Source organism: Columba livia, chromosome 5, assembly GCF_036013475.1.
Source record: "Columba livia isolate bColLiv1 breed racing homer chromosome 5, bColLiv1.pat.W.v2, whole genome shotgun sequence".
Classification (NCBI taxonomy): Eukaryota; Metazoa; Chordata; class Aves; order Columbiformes; family Columbidae; genus Columba; species Columba livia.
Genome location: NC_088606.1, coordinates 56926409 through 56947906, shown reverse-complemented (window position 1 = coordinate 56947906; position 21498 = coordinate 56926409). Strand labels below are relative to the sequence as shown.

At 36.2% G+C, this 21498-nt stretch overlaps 1 protein-coding gene across 1 annotated transcript in view; it reads left to right on the top strand.

The window, feature by feature from the left end:
• Positions 1 to 16899, top strand: part of STK33 (serine/threonine kinase 33) — a 49607-nt gene extending 32708 nt beyond the window's left edge. The window contains 7 exon segments of the mRNA XM_065066502.1: positions 4018 to 4123; positions 5318 to 5460; positions 6424 to 6532; positions 9030 to 9059; positions 9743 to 9758; positions 11498 to 11573; positions 16650 to 16899. Of these exon segments, the coding sequence (XP_064922574.1) occupies positions 4018 to 4123; positions 5318 to 5460; positions 6424 to 6532; positions 9030 to 9059; positions 9743 to 9758; positions 11498 to 11573; positions 16650 to 16776 (607 nt within the window). The 3' untranslated portion in view covers positions 16777 to 16899.
• Positions 16900 to 21498: the final 4599 nt, after the last annotated feature.

Sequence of the window (21498 nt, the reverse complement as noted above, 5' to 3'; positions counted from 1 at the left end):
TCAGTTGAAAACTTTAAAAGCTTTTGTTAGATGAGTTCTCTGTAATACACATATCTGAAAAGAAAATTGAAAGAAGCACTGAAACTGAAATTGCAGAATAAAATCCATAATTTTGAATACTAACATGAATGGGCCCCCTTCCAAGTAGTATTTCCATGTATACATTTCTTTATATTCATATACATGTGTACAAAGTAGCTATCATCCTAAACTAGTCATGTCTGAATTTACAACCATTTATTTGCTTTTGTGAATTATATGGTTAGTAGAAGGACATAAGAAGTCTCAACAAGGAAGTTAGAGATGTGTCGCCATAGATATTTGTGATACTACAAGAGCAATACCAGATTATATTGGATCTTTATTACCCCTAGCAACTGAACTTGTGGTAGCTCTCTAGTTTGCTATTTCATTGCTGGTGTCTAAACACTATCCCCTTTTAGATCTCATAGGAATTTAATGAAAATACATGAGAATGTTTGATTAAATGACACTCTTTTTATGTGAAACATGCTTGTTTTTGGTATTGCATTCAGGGAGTGCCACTTTATTAAGAACAGTTTTCAATATGCAAATTCTCTAGTACAGACAGTTTTTGCAATTCCCAGGCTATAGGCATAATGGAAGATGGGGTTTTTTTGTTTGTTTGTTTTGTTTTATTTACCACTAGCATTTATACAGTGGCTATCCACTCTCTGTCTTGGTAGCTGAACTGCTAGCAGGGTCATTAGTATCCCAGGCTGACTGGAGAAGTCAGTGGGTTCAGCAGTGGATGAGGAAAGCCAAGCACAAGCATTTCTCTGTGCTGGATTTCCATCTTCTGCAGATTGTTCCATCAGCTGCTACCATTTAAGAATTTGCTTCTTCCTCTTGTTCCCTTCAGAACTCTTGTAGTACCGCTGGCTAAGACAAAGTGTTCTACTCATGAAAAAACATTTTGGAACCAATTTCAGATACCTGAGATAAAGGGAAAATTCCTACAAAACAATGGGGACACTTCCTAGAAAGCATGTGGAGTTTCCTAGAAAGCACAAGGTAAAATTCTGGAAAGCAGAGGAGAGATTCCCTAGAAAATGGGGAGGGTCTGTCCTGGAAGTCATGAGAGTAGTTCCTGGAGACCAGTGAGGATGGTTCCTACAAAGCAGAGGTGAGAGTTCTTTGTAAGCATATGAAAAGCCTCCTGGGAAAAGTGAATGGAAAATTTTGTAGAAAGCAGCCAAAAGGAGTTTCATGGAAAGCACATGAGAAATTTCTGGAAATCAGTAGGGGGAATGCATAGAAAGCAGCAGGAGGAGCTGTTAGAAACCATTTGATTGGTTGGAATTTGTGGAAAGCATGTGGGAAAATGGGAAGCTGCAGGGGAATTTCCTAGGAAGCACAAGGTAAATTCCTGGAAAGTAGGAACAGAATTCCTGGAAAGATAAAGGGGATTTTGTCAGAAGCACATAGGAGGAAACACTTGCAGAACAATGGAGGGATTTACTGAAAGAGAAAGTGGGAATGCCTAGAAAGTTGAGAGGGTATTCCTGGAAAGCACAGGGGGAAGCCTAGAAAGTGGAAGGTAGAAAAAGAAGGAGAGCAGGGTGGCATTTGTGCGTAGAACACCTGCAAAGGTACAAAGCACCCACAGAATTCCTAGACAGCCAACGGGGGATAGTCTAGAGAGCACACTTGAAATTCCTGGAAAGCTGGGGTGTGAATTTCCAGAAAGCTCATGAAAAGTCCTATAAAGAAAAAGGGGAATTCCCCAAAATAATGTGTAAAATTGTGGACATGTGGAAAGTTTCCTAGAAAGCTGAATGTTAATCCCTAGAAAGCAGAGGGATATGCCTGGAAACTAACAGAGTGCATTCTTAGAAAGAATGAGGTAAATTCTTACAAAGCACATTTTGAGATGGGTACTCATAAAAAGCAGAAGGGGAATTTTCCAGAAAGCATGTGGGAATTTCATGGAATTCCAGGCTATCGCCAGTGATGGGGTGAGGTTGTTTAGATGGGTGAGGTGACTGAGACAGTTTGGGTGGTGGAGTCAGGAGTCCCACCTGACCCTGGCAGGGGTCTGGGTACCAGCAGCAAAGTCAGAGTGGTTGCTGAGGGTGTTGAATTGTGGTCAACATGCTGTGTGCTCAGACATTGACACAGAGAAGCTGAATTCTGAACTTCAATCTTACCACAAACTATAATTTGTAAGTGTTTTGTTTCTGAAGTCATGTTTGTACTCGTGTTGTTGTATTAAGTTAAAAATACGCTGGCAATTTATTTTCACACTGACCACATCGTTCTTAATATTTCAAAATTGCACCTTACTTGTTACCACTCCAGGACTGTGGTTAGTAAGGTGACAGCTCATGGCGCTTTGTAAAGTGGAGTGGAAAACTCATGCTGAACTCTACAAGTTGCTGGGCTTAAAACTTTGGCTAAGATGCATGAAGACTGAAACAGAGTCAGTAGGAAAATTGTAAATATTTTTGTTAAAAAATCAGAATGCTTCTCTGCTATGAAAAACATATTTTAAGCATTTTATTGCAAAGTTTTGTTTGTTTAAATTAATGGATAATAAATAAATTATGTTAAAATTTATTAAAGCTGAAGTAATTTTTTAATGATTATCTGTTTCCTTATTGAATCTATTCTTTTTGAAGACAACTAGGACATGACAGCCTTGTGGTTGTAATTGGAGTAAAACACAGGACTGCTGTCAAAAAATGCACCATCAAAAAGTTAACAGGGAAAAAGTAAATATCATGTAGACAGGTGATTTTCTTCAAAGCATTCTTAGCTTTCTTCTGATCCAAGGATTTTTTTTTTCCAATATCTGTTTGAGCACCAAGATGTCATATTAGATGCAGACTTTCTTTTTTTCACCTATGTAGATGTTTATTTTCATTTTTAAGATACAATTTTGGGTCTTAGTCTTTTCCCCTGTCACAGAAACTAGAAACAGCGTGAGTTTGTCTAACTATGTAAGTTAGGGTTGTTATTCCTTCATGAAAGACTCACTGCAAAGGTGTTTGCATATTAGATTCCTAACTGTCTAGATCTGATCAAAGAATATATGCATTTGGAAGGTGTTTATTTTTAAAGCATTTGTTTTAGTTTTTAAAAATAAAGTAAGGTATAAATTAGGAAGACAAAGCTTTGCATTCACACATCAGTATGAATACAGCAGTACAACTTTACACCTAGAGTTTTATGGCTGCCTGATGAATCCTGAGACTCTCAATTTACCAGGTGAAAACTCAGATACATTATTTTGTTCCTCTTGATATTCTAAACTTTTCAAACTGTTAAATTTGCAACCATAAATTCTTTTAAATTGTGGTTTATTTAATAAGTTGGAAAAATACTGCACTTTAGCACAGGGCAGCTGTGGCAATCCTGGGTATGATTACATTTAAATGGGATACCCTCATATAGGGTAGACTGGGTTGCTTCATCTCCTTTATACCTCCCTAAAATCCATCATGTTTCTGGTGGGTAGTAAGATGCTTGGTGCTCTGTAAAATAAGTTTTTGCTCATTTGGTTGTCTTCAAATATTTGTGAGATCATGGGTATTATCTTCACTGACCTTGCCAGCTTCAAATGTGAATAATTGTATTTTGTTTAACTCCATTGCCCCAACATCTTTATTTTGTGTTGGTGTTAGATGCTTATTAAACATCACCTTTTCCATATAAGTAAAGTCGTTTTTATCTTTGTTTCATAGGTCTATGGTGTGCTTTGATAGTGTGAAAATGGTTGTACACAATCACAATAATTTTCACACTACCCAAACTTGAAGGCTTACAGGGCATTTCACAGAATTGTGCATTTAAAACTGTAAGGTGTTACAGGCCAGATTTATTAGATCAATGGCAACAATCTTGTGGCATGCTAGGATTTACTTGGTAGAAATATTTCAGGATGTAAGACCTATTAATTTATTGAATACATTCAATAGCTTTCAAAAAAATAAATTGTTGTTGAAAAAAATAATATTGCTATGTTTCTAAAATGTGTTTCCCATCAATAACTAGGGATGGAAGTTCTGCCATGAAGCTACTTGAATGAGGAATGAGCATCTTAAAGAGAGTGAACTATGATTATATAATACACTTAGAAGAGATGTTTGAGACACCAAAGGTAAGATTTCATTAATTGCCTCACTAGTGTTGGTAGACCGAGAAACAAACAAACAAAAGAACCACCCCCATCCCATGGTAACTCATCATATATCTTATTTAACAATTTTGTAATCTGACACAAATCTTACAGCTCTTGACCAAAACATCATGAAAATATTAATATTTTATTTTCCTCAAAATTCCTGATGAGCCACTCTTGCCAGAAATATAAACTAGAAGTTCAAAAGAGGACAAAACCAGCTTATGTCATAGGAAGTACCTGTCTAAACCTGCTTTGTTTGCTGGTCTCTGATAGGCACAGACAATTACTGCAGCCTAGGTTTTCATGTCTTCATTCGTCAGTTCTCCTATTTATTTATTCCCTATTCTATTCAGAACCATTGCAACAATGAATAAATACAGTCAACATGAAAATTACAGTGTTATTTCTTTCCTGTGCTCGTTTGCTGTAGGGCTCTATAAGGAAAGGGCTCCTCTCGTGTGTCTGTAGCTTTTCTAACCAGGGAGAACATCAGTCAGTAAGCAGTCTATAAAATTTTTATAGATGTTTGTTCTTTCAGTAATTGTTATAAAGCCAAAGAATGGTGGAAATCTAATTTTTTGAGGTAAAATTACTACTATTTTGTCTTTAACTTACTGTATTACATGTTGGAAAGGTGTCATCGGTGAGCTGCACAGAAAAGATCTCAGGACTTTATAAGGACAGCACCATATTATAAATATTGCAATAACAGATGTAAAATGACATTTGCTGTCAGCTCTAAGTGTCTGGGGGGTATTGAATTGGTCAGAATTCTCATCTGAGTACTGTGTTGTAGATTTCATTCCTAGTTGCTGAAAAGTTGTATTTTATATTTTTTTCAAATGTTGGTACATTCTTAGGCTTTGTGTAAAAGCTATTGGTGATGAATTGAATGGCTTTAAGATAAAACTATACTTGCTGCTTATTTTGTATTTTTATAGATTTTTTAAAATGTATGTGTTTTGAAAGCTCGAGAGTTTGTTGTAGTAAGCACTGGCAATATTTGCAGCAGCTCAATTGTCTTTTATTCATAAAATACTGAATGTATTGGGGTTCTAGGTCATCACTGCAGCTGTGGCACTGCTCTTAATTATATATATTGTTATTACATTAAAAGAAACTAAACTCAGAAATAACAAAATCATTACATTCTGTCTTGATTGATATTAGCAGATGTATCTTGTAATGGAGCTGTGTGAGGATGGAGAACTTGAAAACATTTGTAGTAAAGGACATTTTACAGAAAATGAGACAAGACACATTATTCAGAGTCTTGCTTCAGCAATAGTGTATCTTCACAAAAAAGCTAATTAGTTCTTCTATCTCACCCATATGTTCATTGATTTTGAGTGTTCATACATTTAACAACAGCTACTGATTCCTATTCTTATCTATTATTTATTTCACAGTATAAAGGCAGTCTGGTAAAGAAAAAGTAAAATATGTTACATGAATGTTTTTTTTAGAACTTTATTTGTTTTACATGTGCAATAACTTCTACCATTTTTATTTCTGTTTCTGTACCGTTTATGGATAATAATAAGTATTCTTATTTCCTAACTTGCAATTGCTTTCCATTATAACACTATTTTTTTTAGTTGTTAAGTGTACAGTATATGTTGCATTTAGGATTCAGTAAACCCCAGTGTTTTCATCTGCCACATAGAAGCATTAAAATTCCACACAGTCCATAACAGATTTAACTGATCCAGCCAAAAATTTAAAATTGGTTGATAGTGTAGGATTGTGAACAATTCTGGATTTTTTTACACAGAAATTATGAGTCTCTCTGTTACAGAATACTACTTCCAGGAATTCTTTATTTACTTTTTCTTTACCAGTAGAGATATATATATGGTTATGGAATGGTTCCTTGTTTAGAGCCTTGTTTCTTCTGTGTACTCATTGGAAAGGCAAAAAGCATCTGCTGGTTTTGGATATGAAAATGAACTCCAGGTATAAAAATATGTGCAAATTGGATAATTATACAATATAAACTCTGTTTTTTTAAAAAAGATTATGTCAGATATTCAACCAATATTAAAGACTGAACCAATATGAACTTTTTCCTTTGTTTACAGGATTGTGCGGAGGAATGAGATTTGAAAATTTGACATACTTATATCACTCCCTGGGTGAAATGGCAAAGGTGCTTTTCATTAGGCTTCCAGTAGTTCAAAGTAAAATGCACTGGAATTGCTCAAAGAAATTACTCAGTCGAAAGAGTTTAAAACATTTCTGTCAGCATATCTTCACTGCAACTGACAACATTTTAGTTCTGACTCTCTCTTGGCAGATATTGTTCACAGAGAGCTAAAACTAGAAAACATTTTAGTTAAAAGCAGTGACATCAATGAGGCAAATGAAATGAAATTAAACATAAAGGTAAGATGACAATTACAGCAGTTCTGCTTCAACAACTGGTTTTAATATCCAGGTATTACTGGGAGACCTGACTTTGATACCTATTAGCAGCTTTTGAAATAAGCTACTAAATGGTCTTACTAGGGGAAAAAATAATTTTGGAAGCCACTGCTAAAAAAGGCTTTTAAAAAAAATTATTATTATTATTTTTTTAAATAACCATAATTCGAGGTCAATATAAAAAAATCCTTAAAGTGATCATACCTTGCTCATGTAGATAAATGAGGCTCTGAAGAAAACAAGCAATGATTTGTTTCAAATCAGTTCTGGGGTACGTTTGCCTAGACACGTTCCTTCTTTCCCTTGCTATTCTGGAAGTTCCAAACTTCTGAAATTGTTCATTGGGTAAGAAATAGAATGGTATTTAAGATTATTCCATCCTTTAAGCCTGCCTTGGAAAGTTCATGGCTACTTAAATCTTCGACAAAGTTGACAGGAGACATTACTGACCAAAGAATCTGAAATCAAATGCTCATTTTTGCAAACAAGCCATTGGTGGCCAGAGGTAATCAGAGATTCAAAAAACTGGTTTTATTGGAAGGTGAAGAATTCTTCTGGAACTCCCATCTACATAAGATAGATGGAAGAACTCCATATTTCTCAACTGCTCATGGGAAAGGAGGTACAACCGTTCCACACCAGCTGCGGACCACCAACCACCGCCTGGGTCAGCCGATGGAGGGGATGCTGTCACCCCACTCACTACCCAGTTCCTAAAGCAGACAAGCAAGCAGGACCCTGCAGTGAGAACAAACAGCAACTCCAGCTGACTGGATGTCCCCAGGGTGCCCACCGGGACAGACTGTGCTGTGCAGGGAGCTCTGTGATCGATACCTACTGCCTGAGTTAAGAAAGACTTTGATCAGATCTTAGATGTAGCCCATCAAGTTGCCCATTGCAACTCTTAGATGATATGCAGAACTCATTTCTTATTTTCTCATGAGCTTTACCATGTGCTCCATGCAGGTAACACCCACTCTGCATTTCCATTCTACATGATGTTGTCTCCAAACTGCCTCAGTCTACCTTACATTATTGCTAAGTTCAGTGCAAGGAACACATTCCGTTGTTACCAAGTCAGCTTTTTCTCTGTTGCTGGGTGTTTTTGAAGCCAACACTGCTACCTGAATCACAGCGACTCCTTCTGGTTACATAAACCTAATCTGTAACTTCTAATGTGCTGCAGAAACTTCTAGGAATCTCCTGTTAAACAACGGGATTAAATTCTAAGCCAGGTTTTTCTCAGAAAATTCCCATCCAAACAATTTGTTTATGCTAGTGTATAACACTGATTATTATTTGGTGTTGAAATGGAAGTTGAAAAAACACACAAACCCAGAAAATTACCACATAGCCTGTCCAAAAGGCATGCTTTTCAGGGTTTTTTCTTTGCCTGTTTAGGCAATCGATGCCTGCATCCCAGAATATAAAGATTTGTACTCCTTTCTGATCCATACTGCATACTCTAATATACTTCACTTCATTATCCAATATAGCATTCATTTTTTAATTCTACAAAGTTGTTTTCCTAGATAGTATACACCAGCAGTGCATTTTACACCTTGCTTATAACAAAATGAAGAAAAAAAAACCTTTTTGAAGGAAGATGAGTAGTCCTTCTGACATTTCTATTGATGATACACTACTAGTATTAAATACTTCTTTAAGTAAGGGGGTGGCATGGGATTAAATTACTTTCTGATTTACTAATCGTGACAGAAAGATAGAAGCTCAACACTGGAAGGGACCTTAAGTAATTTGATTTGTTTCTCTGTCCAAAGTAAGAAGCAGCTGTGCTTAAGTAATTTCTGAGGACTTTTTGTGTAAAGTGTACTTAAAGACCTCCAAGTAATGGAGACTCTGTAATCTTCCCAGGCACTCTATTCTGATGTTTCATTATCCTCCTAGAAATTTTTCCTCCTGTCTGCCCTGAACCTTCAGTTTGACAATCAGCTTAAAGTTATACCTACAGGCCAAGATCTTATAACTTTTTTTCATTATAAAGTTTCAGTTAAGCCACCTGCAGTCACATAATTGCTGGAGCTGACCTAAGGGGGGTGGTGGGAGCCAATGTGTGGGACTAAAGAAAAGAGCAGAACTGCACTTCACATTTTCAGACTCTTATTTCTCACCCTGTCCATCATGGATATGAAGAATAGGTAGCCACCTTCCTATTTTCAGCAGTCTGATATCACAATTCTCCCGTGGTCTCTTGTTCTTCAGACTAAACAGGATGAATTTTTCCAGCCTTGTCCTGCATTTCTGATCTTGTGATTGACTCGCCATGCTCCATTTGATACCTATTATGTTAAAATGGGAGTATCTAAAACTGAGCACAATATCTAGCTGAAGCCTTACCAGTGATGGGCCGAGTGGAAGGATAGTTTTGAGTGTACTGCAGACCTTAGACTTGCATATAAAACACAGGCCATGACTGTCTTTTTGCAATTTATTTAAGGACTCTGAAGTCCAGATAAGAGAACAAGAGGTAAGTGCTGGGAATCAGGCCATTAGCCTGTTTTTCACCTGGCAGATTTGAACAGGCTTCTAACCCAGACAAGAGGAGGAGTGTTGGCCTTGGCCTCCTCAGGAAGGGCAGGGATGCACAAGGAGATTTTACCAGAGTGGCTGTATTAGGCTAATCCTGCCTTGCACAGGCATTGTCTGGTAGCACTGGAACTTTTAACTCACTTTCAGCTCATGATTCACAACAGTCCTGGAGCTGCTGCCTGACCAGCTCTTCTTGTGTTTGTGTTCTGAGCTTGTCTTTTAATATACTTACAGTCGTTCCTGGCTTGATGTTGTCTTCAGATTTAATGAGCATGTTCTCTCTTGGATCAGCCAGGTCATCAATTATAATGGTATCATGCCTAGGACAGGCACCTACAAAATATCCCTTGGTGCAGACTTCCACTTTGACAATGAACAAGTTGCAACTACTTTCTGAGAAACGTTTTTTATAAGCGTATGTGCATTGTTCCTGTGCTATTTTAATGTAGACAGTATTATGAAAAACGTTACGTGAAATGGTATCAAAAGCCTTACTAAAATAGAGACATAAGATACTTAGTGTTCCTCCTCTAACCCTGAAGCCTGTCAACCTGTGCAACACGGAGATTTGTTCCTGACAGGTGCATAATGGCTGTTACTTACCTCTTTGTTTTCTTCTAGGTGCTTATTATTTCCAGTATTTTCCTGGGAATTAGAATTAATGGGATGCATCTGTAATTCTTTGCTGCCAGCTTTTCCACCCTCTTATGGATAGGTACCATGATTGCCTTTTTCAGTTTTCAAGTATTTTACTTGCCTTCCACTAATAGTTCTTGAACCACTAATAGCTCTGAAAAGTCTTGTCAGTTTTTAAAGTACTCTAGAATGAATTTCATCGGTTATGGCTGATTTTAAAATTTCCAGCCTAAGTACTTGCTAATCTTTTGCTTCTCTGTAAAGAACTGAGGTCTTGCCCCTGTGTCATTGATATTGATTGTGCTATCCGCCGCTTGCAGTTGACATTTTGGCTAAGATTGATGTAAGAAGACATTAAATACATTTGCCTTCTGAGCATCATCTATCAATTGCATCTTGGTTGAATACAGTACCAGCCTCTTTATTCACTGTCTTCCTACAACTTGTATACTTATAGATAATTTAATTTTTAGTTATGTCCCTTGTTAGTTGCTCCTCACCTTTCCTTTCTGTTTTTACCTCTCAATGCTTATGTTTTCATTTCGTTCCTATTTCCATATTTTGTATGTTTCCTTTTTGTGTGTGAGACTTCTGGAAATTAATGAATTAACCAGACTGGTTTATTAATTAATAAGAAAAAAAATATAAAAGTAATAGCAATTTCCTGATTCTATAATTTTATTTTCTGTAGGATACATATACCAGCTTATAAACTTCTGTAAGTTTCCCCAGGATGTGAATAGCATGAATTACTGCTGGTTTAAAATGTTGTCAAAACAATCAACTAAAAATGAGATGATACTGTAGGTTTTGGCCAGTTTGGTAATGTTAATGGTAAGAATCTCCTTTGAAGTCTTGTTTTACCAGTTGTGGTATTATTAAACCATTAAGTTAACCCTTTTAAGTTGACATAATGATTAGATATCTGAAGCTTGGTACCTACCTAAAAGATAAGCAACTGAGATGATAGTTACCAAGCTTTTTGATTTCGTGGGACAACACCAAATAAAATAGTCTCTGTCAATCTACTCTTCTATTGCATGGAGGTTTTTATCTTCTGTTCCTTACTGTGGCTGTGTCATCTCCGTTGATTCTGAAGTGAAGACCATAGATTTTGCTGTGAACTCACAACCACTTTTCCCATTATATAAAAGATAAAATATCACTTAGATGGCTCCCAAGCAGCATCTTTTTGACATGTGACTGAAAGAATATAAAGTGATTAGTGAATACATTATAATTTATGCATTTTTAGTCTATGATATAAATAAATGTATTTGAAAAGTTCCATTTTAGAATATTTTGGTATTGATTATGATATATTCAAGTTACTATGTGCAAACAGAGGCTCTTGTGTTTTGCAGAAACCCTGTGTTCTTATGTACTACACTCATATCTGGTATAAAAAGAAAAGTTTCTATGGTGTTTTGCAGTTCTTTAAGTCAATGTGTTATGAATACTGCTTTAATAACTTATTGTGGGGAAAGAGAATACTAAGTTTAATCATACAGCTAATGTCACAATGTCACCACCCCCTTAACAACTAAATGATAAAAGTGAGGATGCATCAGCATGAATTGTTAAGGTCTGTACATTATTCATTTAAACATCTGCTGTTGGTTCCTCTTTACATATGGGAATAAATTATACCACATCAGCACATTCTTCATGCTTTGTGTTTAAGCATTTAAAAGTTTTTTTGTGTATTATTAATACTATTTTTTTCTGCTTGGTTGGCAGCCCGTGAAGTTATCAGTGCCTGTGACTACAGCCAACAGTGTGACATTTGGAGCTTAGGTGTCATTATGTACATGCTGTAAGTAGCTTGTAAGAGTAATATAAAATGTACAGACCCATTTATAATACAAGTACTTACAATTTTGCACTGAAATAAAAAAATAAATCTGTATGCTAAATCTTCACAAAAGACTGAACTCTTTTAATTGCTTGTATGTTAACATTACAAATTTTTATGCAAAATAATGAAAAAGGTACAGTTCAGTGTTAAAAATTGAGTATTTGATTTATAGACCACCTTATAATCCTGAAATGACAGAAAATTACATAACATTGCAGTGCAACACCGGAAAACTAAAGTGAGAGTTTGGGTCTCTCTTTTTCATGTGTTGGTTGGACCTATATTTGAGAACTAAGTTATTGATTTACAGATTACTGGTCAAATCCTCAAATGGATTGCATGAGTCATGCAATCAGTGTAAAGGCTTTTCTTCTCCATCTCTGGCTGAGGTAACTGTAACCAAGACATTAGAGGGCTGCCAGGTCTCCCTGTACGGATAATCTGTGTCCTTTGAAAGTTTATTAGTCTGCTGTTATTAGAGGAAAAAAAGAAATTTTGCATTTGCAGGAGTGTGTACGTATTTTTATTAAAGGCTTCCGTAATTTATAACATTTGTCTCAGTAAAAAATAATTCCTCTCTGAAAAGTCTTATCCTGTCTATACTAGCTAAATAATAGTAATTAAAAATAAACTGTAGCAAAGTACATGTTTCCTTTCATATGATGCAGTTAAAATTGAGAGTTATGCAACTAAAATGTCACATGGTGTGCAGGCACTTTCTTTCTTTTATAATTTATTTGCATATTTTTTCCCCATTCTGTCATCTTCTTTTCTCAGTTTCCCCCAGATGATGCTTTAATACTGATGTTTTAGAACATTACCACTTGCCATTTCATATGTTGTTATTATTTCTGTCCTGTGATTGTTTTACTTTTGTTGCATACAGCTGGGTTCTTTTATAGCTTAAGTCTTTGTACATGAGCATGCAGACACAGGCACACAGTTCCATAACCTCCTCTTTACTGGATTATCTTTGTGGTTTTTTTTCTTTCCACCTTGTTTTGGTTCCTCAGTTTCTTTTCTATACAATTAGCTCACTTTTCTTCTTGTGTCAGTTTGACGAAGTGTTCATAGCTTTATTGCCTTTTAAAAAAAATTCTAAAATCCATGTGTACTTTCTATGCTGATACAAAATAAGTTTTATTGTTGTATTTAATGATATTAATGTTTGCATCATGGTAGTAGGAATTGCACAACATAATGCAATAGAATATAATATAAAATGGTTGGTAGAAATTGCATGGCTTGACTAGCTAATAAGAATCCAGAGCAGTGCCTGCAATCAGCACAATTCACAACTCAGAACTTGTAAAATTCAGAGCAGTGAACAGTGTTGATTGCAGCTTAGAACTTCTGACCTTCTTCCTTAATTAACAATATAAATATTTTTAAAAAATATTTTATTTAAATATTTTTAAATTAGCATTTTGTAATCACAACAATGTCAGGACCAAGTAACATTAATCCACCCCTTGTTGTGATGACTGCATAAGAATGAAAATATCATATATGAATTAATAGAATACAATTCACACTCCTTTTTATTGCTTAATTTGAAAATAGTAATACAAAAGCCATAAGATCATCTTCTGATTTTAATTCTGGTTTTGCGAATTACTTTTCTTCCCACCCTGACTAACAGCTTTTGCTTCTGCTGCTCCTCTAATGGGCTTAAAGATGCTGTTACAGCCATTATTGCCACCATCGCAGCCTTGACCCTTCCAGGCTACAGCTAATGCCTCCCTGGTAATTTGCTGGCTGCCACAGATCTTTTTGCAGTGCAGATGGCATGCTCCATCGTGGTACCAAGGGTATTATTGCCACAACAGGCTCAGTCTCTACCTATATGGGGAGCATAAGCCCTGGGGTGACTCACGAACTCTGTTTTCATGAATGTTAATGCGCAGGGTTGCCTCTGCATAATGGGGCAATGCCAGCATGATGGATTTTTATATGTAATTTAAACTGAGGTGTACTTTATGCTTTCCGTTTCATTTCTATTTTAACATAGAGTAATAGAGGCACACACAATAGTAACCAACAAAGAGAAAATCCATTAAAATACAGAAGTATGGCAGCACATTGAAAAAGCAGAGTAGCCCGAGCCCTGCTGCCTGTCGCACTCGGAGCGCGTGGCCCAGGCGCTGCTCTCTGATCCAAAGGGGTCAGGGCCTTCTTGTTCCTCTGCAATCTGCACGATGGGATTTCTCGCTCATTCTTCCAAGCGCACTCAGAGTCTCTGGCCCTCGCAATAGTTCTCGAAAACCTTTGTGCAACTTAAGAACTCTATAGGATGCCTAATAAATTACTTCCTGCATTGCAGCAATAAGAAAGCTATTAAGAAAATGTGGCACCTTTCTGAAGGCACAGAAAATTTCTTCACAGGTTTTCAAGGTTCCATGTGATACGTTTCACCTACTTAACTTGATTTCTTTAGCTGAAGTTATCTGTTGTCTGTCACTGCCTTAGTCTGGAGAGAATTTAGTCGTATCTGTGCATAACAGATATAATGGGCATTGTCACCAGCCAATACTTACAATATTGTGTTCTGAAATGAATGCTTTCTTCCCATTTTCTGTTCTAAAAATTGAGTCCCATGTGGATTTTAGTCTCAGGGAGATTTAGTCCTCAGGGAGATTGGGAAGGAGAATTGGAGGATAAAAAACCAGCAATTTTTGTTGAAGATATTTTGAGATTAAAATTTGGGGGGAAAATTAAAATATTTATTTTATATTTTACCTTAAAATTAAAAATTAAAGCCATATGAATGAAACTCTAGAATATTTTATTTTGATATAAAGTGACAGGCATCCTTCACTAGGATATGACAATTACATTTCAGTAGCTACTTCTGTGTTTTGGGAGTAGAACTAAAACCATAATTTGATGGAAATAATTTATTTGATGAAGTTAGCTTCTTTTTTGTTTCAAATGGCCACAGATAGGTGTATTAATTTCTTGAAAGTATTTGCTATGTATTTTTTACACATCAGTTGTGCTCGAATAGTATGATGTAAAATCTATTAGAAATTTAATCTCTCTTTATTAGTTTTGATTAAAAACACAGATCACGTGATAAGGTTTTTCATTTGTTATGTGATTACTAGAACACAGATCAATATTTACTTCCAAAGTATATTCCCTAACAAACATTTATAGTTTATATTTCTGGTTAATACTTCTGTTGGTAAACATTAATAGTCACAGAAACCAAATACAAAGCAAATTTAAACAGTGGGTTTGATATCAACGCACTTTTTTTTAGGAATACATTTGTTTTAGTTTCATATATATTACCTTTTTTTATCATTGCTACGTCATTAAGAACGCACCTGACATAAAGGAAGCAGATGGTACAGAAAGAATAAGGCGAATTTACAGACATTCAGATACCGCATTTACTCAAATGTTTTACTGAAAATAACATGAAGTAGATACGGGACAAGAATTCAGCCAAGGTATATTTTCATGAAGTTATGTACTCTTAATATGTACAATTTGGGTATGTCTTCAATTTTTCTGACATTTCTGTTACCTTTGATTTTTTATTATCCTATTTCTACTCATACTTTAGGCCAGACAAGGTGATGTTCATACTATGTAGCTGAAGGAGAGACAGCTTGATACTAGAACAAAAAGTGAAAAATTAAAAATTATAAGGGTTTTTTATTAAGTATTTTCTAGTTTATGTTTTTGTTCTGAAAAGTACATATTTTGTTGCAGTAAAAGTATATTATGCACTTCTATATTTTTCTGTGAATCACACTTGCTTTAATTTAATGTTATTCAATGAAGAATAACAACTTAGACTGAGAATTGAATATATTTCATAGGTTGTAAGAATTTGAAACTGAGTTTATCACATGTTGAACAGCGGTAAACTTGACCTCAGGGACACAAGCAATATTTATGACTGAACTGACTTCCTATATAAAATCAGGCTACAGAATAAAACACATCTAGTAATTCTTATACTGAGTCAACGACCTCTGTTTTATCCAAAGCCTGTTTTTTAGAAAGGCTGTTGATTGGGACTTAAGCTCCTAAATTGAGAGTGATATGTTTTGTCTCATTGTTGTTGTTTTAGTTCTTGTGATTGTTTTTAACTCAGCGGAGTTTTAGCTCACTAGTCTAAAAACAGTGGGGCATGAATTAATGATGGTTCTTATTATTGAAATGTGGTGGTTGCTAGGATGGAATTGAACTGGTTAATGGAAAATATTACTTTGACATGAAATCAAAAGAAATCATAAGTATAAAGTGTTTGCAGTAAACAGCATTTCTGTGGTGGAAATACTGCACATGGTTGCAACAGGTTAGCTGTCGGTCAGCCAAATGATTTGGATGAGTGAGTTACAGAATAGCAAAATACTATATTTTCTGTTTAATTTTTTCAAGCTTGTACTTTCGGTTGTGATATTTTGTAAAACCTTTGGCTGCTATTCTACAAATCTATAAAGTATCTATTCTCTTTTCTTTATGTGGATGCCTAATGACCAAGATTAAATCACCTTTTAACCTCATAATCTCTTTCCTTTAAATCTCCCTGAGAGACACATTTTCCAGAACTTGAGTAATTTTTGTAGAGTTCTGCTGAATCTTTCCCAGTCCTGCGAACTTTTGGATTTCACAGTGATCCCATAACACAGTTTTTGCCTCACCTGTGAAAAATAGTAGGTGTCCATTCACTGACCCTAATTTTCTTACGCCTTTTATCGCAAGATTAGAAGAAAAGTTTTTGGAATGAAAAAGAAAGGGAGACCCGTGCCTTAAAATTCTGATTTGGAAAACAGTTGATGAGGCTGGTATGTACCCAATCCTCTCACAAAATAAAGGTTGACAGTATTGCAATGAATTCCACAAATATAGTAGTTTTGAACTTATTTTTGCTTTCAGGTAGTATGTATTTTCTGAAAAATTAAAATGATGTTAAAAAATAAATGGACATAAATGACATAATGAACTAATTTTATAGCATTGTAAGTAAAATATTCTCTGCTGCATTAAAGCACTCAGTTGAAAATGTTTTGCCAGAAAAAAACCCCACAACTTGATATATCTCATGTCTGCTAAGAACAACCCAACACAAGTAGTGAGACTACTTCTGAAAGTCTACCCTACTCACCAAATCACAGCTAATGAATTATTTGATAACCAGTGAATTTTGAGGAGGTATAATTTCTTCTCCTTGTGTTCTACCTCTTGCTTATTTGGTACGTGAAAACACTGTATTGCCTCAGTGGAACCCAGTAGGGTGGAAAATGTAAAAAACACAACCTAAGAAACAGAGCCCTTCTAGTCCAAATCTCCCAAATCCATTAACATGTTTTGCTTGTATCCCATGAGCTTCTGATAAGAGCGTTAACTAGGGGAAATTTTACACTGTGTTCCTTACCCAAACCAACTTTATCTGATTTCCCATATGTTTTGACATAATACGGAAGTATTGGTTCAGGTCAGCTTTAATTAATTCTTACAACATTCCTGTTACTATAGTAAAAGTTTTTGTTGTTGTTTGTTTGTTTGTTTTTAAATTTAATTTTATTTAAAGACAGAATACTGAGCTACAGGGAAATCTGGCCATTCTGAAGGCAAGTGAATTGTAGTGCTGGGAAGGGAACCTGTGAGCTCCCAGCTCCCTGGCTGGGCTGCAGAACAGACCATTGGGACAATACTGAATTTTCATCTGTCTGATGAAACAGTTTCACTATTTTGTAGTTGAAATTAAAGCAGAGGGAATGCATATATCTGCTACCTGAAGATAACACTGATGATAGCAAACCCTTATTTCCTCTGTAGCTGGCTTCAATGCCATGTAGAAAGAGAAAGGCCTGTGAAAATACTGGAAAATATTCTGTTATGTGTGAGCATAAATAGCTTTCGCTGTTCAAAATGGACTCCTGGTTTTGCCTCACACCTTCATCTACAAAAGAACCATGCTGGACTAGTGTACATCTTTCTTCTTCCTTACTAATTGAGTATAGCTGAACAAGAAGATTTTTTTCAAAGTTTCAGTGCACTCTTGTGTGTGGGAGAATAGCCACAAGCAAATGTGTAACTTTACAATGGCCTGAAAAATGAGACAATTTTCATCCAGTTATACTTTGAGTACCATACTGTCCTTGCTTCATGAAACTGAAGAGATGGAAAACTACCAGCCATGTGATTTTATTACTTTTCTCCATGTGCATTCATCAAGTTTGAGACTATGATAACATAATTGCATGTAACAAGACCTTCCTATAATTCATTGTAAACCATTCCTTCTCTGTACACCATACAACATTTCAGGCACCATAAATTTTCAGTTACAATGTTTTTCTTCATTCAAGAAGTAGGTGGCAGACTGGTTATCTTAACTATAAAATATCTATGAATGCAACCCCAATACTAGTTGTCTTCTATTTGCACTTTCACAGTAAATGTGCAATACTTACAAGCATTTGTTTCAATGCAGAACTATATTTTAGATTTTTTTCATCAAGTTTGAATGTTTCTAATTGTTGAGAGATGAACATCATAGACTGCTGATGGAATTCCATCATGCCAGGGAGCATCTGCCCTTGTGAACAGCTTCTGCAGACATTATTCAGTGAGAAATAAATACAATCAGAAATGAGCTCTGGAAATACACTGAATCCATTTGTTCCTCCAGATGATCTACTCCTAGCGCAGTTTTAAGCTGCTTCATTAAGGGGAATCTTTCTGGATGAGGCAGTGCTTCAGTGATCTTCCCTTCATGCTTCCACCTCTCCTGTATGTGACCAGCCGGTGTTTTCTATTACAGTAGAACCGCAAAGAGGTATTTTGCTCTCAAAAATATCTCTACATTAGCACGAGCTGACTTGCAGAGCCATTTTAAGGCTTGGATTGCAGTGTATCCAGTTCCGAAGGAGACTCGGGCACTGTCTGTGTGCGAGCAGTAGCTCCAGCGTTGGATGCTCTGGATCTGCAGGGTGGGAACAGTGTGCAGCTGCTCTTCTTGCAGACGGGACTTGGTTGAACTTGCTCCATGGGCTCAGTACTGTGCATGTGCGGTGCCCGGTGTCCTGTTGTCGTTACTGTGCATGTGCGGTGCCCGGTGTCCTGTTGTCGTTACTGTGCATGTGCGGTGCCCGGTGTCCTGTTGTCGTTCTGCTAAATTTATTGAAAAATTATTTCAACCAATATGCCTGGTTTTGTGAATACTGATGGATCTGTCTAGCATTTTTACTACTAAATACATCCCCACCTCTGTTCAGTACTGACACTCCCAATTTATTTATTTAGCTAATAATATTTTGTTTCATTGACATAAATGATTGGTTTTGTATAAGGAGCTAAGAACACAAGAATGGTCATACAAGGTAATGTCAAAGGTCTTTCTCACATCATTGTCAGGAGCCAAGGATAGATACTTAAGCAATATATTACATGGAATATTATACCAGCCTTCAGCCACTTGTTGCTCAGACTTCTCTGACCCAAAAGAGAGTAGTGGTAGTAAAGCTCAGTTGACTTTTTTTTTTTTTCCACTGATTTGTCCAAGTACATTTAAACTCATATAAAAATTAACTTGTGGGAAATAATTCCCAGCTTCAGTAGGCAGACCGTGAAGGAGAGTCTTCTTTTTTTGTTTTGTAGCTTCTACCTTCCATCTGCATGTTTCATTTGAAGCCCCCAGTTGTCTTATTTGCATTGTCCTCTGCTGCTTATAGTTTTTGTATGTATTACATATTGCAGTGTTCGAAGCAGTAGTTAGATTTTTTCCTTTTCTAATAAAAACTTACGGTTTTTAGAGGAGTATAAAGAGAAGAAAGAGGGATGTAAAGTGATGCTATGCAGAATTCTTTAACAAATGCTCCTGAAGATGTCCTGGTATGGCCTGATTTTCAGAACTACTGAGCACCTGTGGCTCCCATCGTACTTCAGTGGGAGTTGCAGATACTCAGTACCTTTGAAAATCAGGACACCAGTTTCTACTTCATGCTTGTGCCTTCACAGTCTTTGTGATTTTACAATAGCCAGATGGGGAACATGGAAGTGCATTATCATGTAGAGAATTCTTCGTGTAAAAAAATTAACCCCTTGGTGCCATGTGACACATGAGCTTTTGCATAGGAGTAAATGCGTTTGGCACCACAGTCTCCCACCAGGAAATCCCTACCATCTGTACCAAAAATTTATGAAGTCACAAGTCATTCTGTATGATTCAAACTGGCATTTAAAACATGGGTGTAGCAATTTTATATTCCAGAACAATACTTTAAAAATTTTAATTTAAAAGTTACCATGTACTTATATCAAAACAAATGACCTCAAGCTCAGTTCTGGTTAGTGGATACCTCTGGAGGTTTATGTGTTGTCAGTTTGAGACCATATATAGTTTTGGCCGGCGGCTATGCAAAGGTTTGATGATTAATTATTTACCAGAAATACTAATTAATGCAATTCTGTTACTAGTTTTGATTATTCTGATCTTTATACCAGTTACAACTTTTCCAGGCACATTTAACTTTTTACATCTTCTAAAAAGTAAGAGCAAAAAAGATGACAGGACGGCAGAATATTTTTAAGTCTCTGAGAAACTCAAAGACTGTATTATGATTATGTGTTGTTTGTGCGTAATCTACAGGACTATATTACTTATATACTGAGTGTAATAATCATGAAATATAAGGTAAATCTTATTTTGCAATAAATATTTTTATGGATACACGCATTTTGTTTTGATACTGCAATTTCCGATTACTTTAAGCTAGATCTTTAAAATATACTCTATTCCATTATTTCTACCTAATATCATATATTGTATGGATTGTGATACATTTCAACTATAAGAATACTCTTCCTCATTTTATTCACTTCCCACTAGAAGAATTTAATATTTTCTTAGTCTGATTTAATAGGTGATGTTTCCTTTCAGGTAGTAAGGCTGTTTTTTTCCCTTCCCTCGACTGATCTTTGTTTTTCTCAGAAGAGCACATTGAAGGTGAGCTCTGGTTTAGAATTCTGTGTTATTGCTGTGATTTTCAGTGAAATTTATAGGTACCTGGGTCTTCTTGGCTAAAGAGTAAAAGCAAGGCCCTAAATACAAAATTTATGTTTACAGCATGTGAGATATCTCATTTCTTTTGGGGGCGAATTGACTTTTACAATCAGACAAAATGCCTAAAGCCCAAATTCTCTAGTGCCTGACTTACAACGCCAGTTCAGCAAAAAGCATATACGTGCATTCATGTTCTGCAAATTATTTGTGTTTCCAAAGCTATGTCAGGACTTGAAAAATTGGATCCAAAGAAAACGGAGATACCTAATGATTCCGAGAAGAAATCTGCTTAGAACTCTCACGTTAGCAAAGCGGCCTCTCACTTTCCCATCTTAACTTTTCTCAGCTAACTGGAGTTGGACATTTTGTGCACCTCGACCTCCCTCGCTTGTCACTGCTGGGCAGTTTGAGCCAAGTTACAGCCAAAGCAGATAGTTTCCTGACACAATGCAGCAAAATCACCACTTTCTTTTAGCAACTGGCAGAGAATAGCACCTTTTGTGTGGTACTCTAGTGGTCAGACTACTTGCTGAAGGTGCAGGAGACCCAAGCTTGATGTACAGTACAGACTTGCCCAGAGGCAAAAGCTTGTGCTGGGTGAGAGCACGACATTGCCTTTTCTTCCCTTGACTGAAGAGATGACGTTTGGGTTGCACGGCTTACAAGAGGATCACTTTCTGCAATTCTGTAGAGCAGGCATTTGACAAGGATGATAAGGGCTGAAATATGTACCGCACAAGGAGATTTAATACACATACACCTTCGCTCTGCACAAAAAATGGAACTTGAAACCTCTTCCGTGTTTTTGCTACCAGCAAAATAATGCTCTCTGCTGTCATATCTCAGTAAAATAAA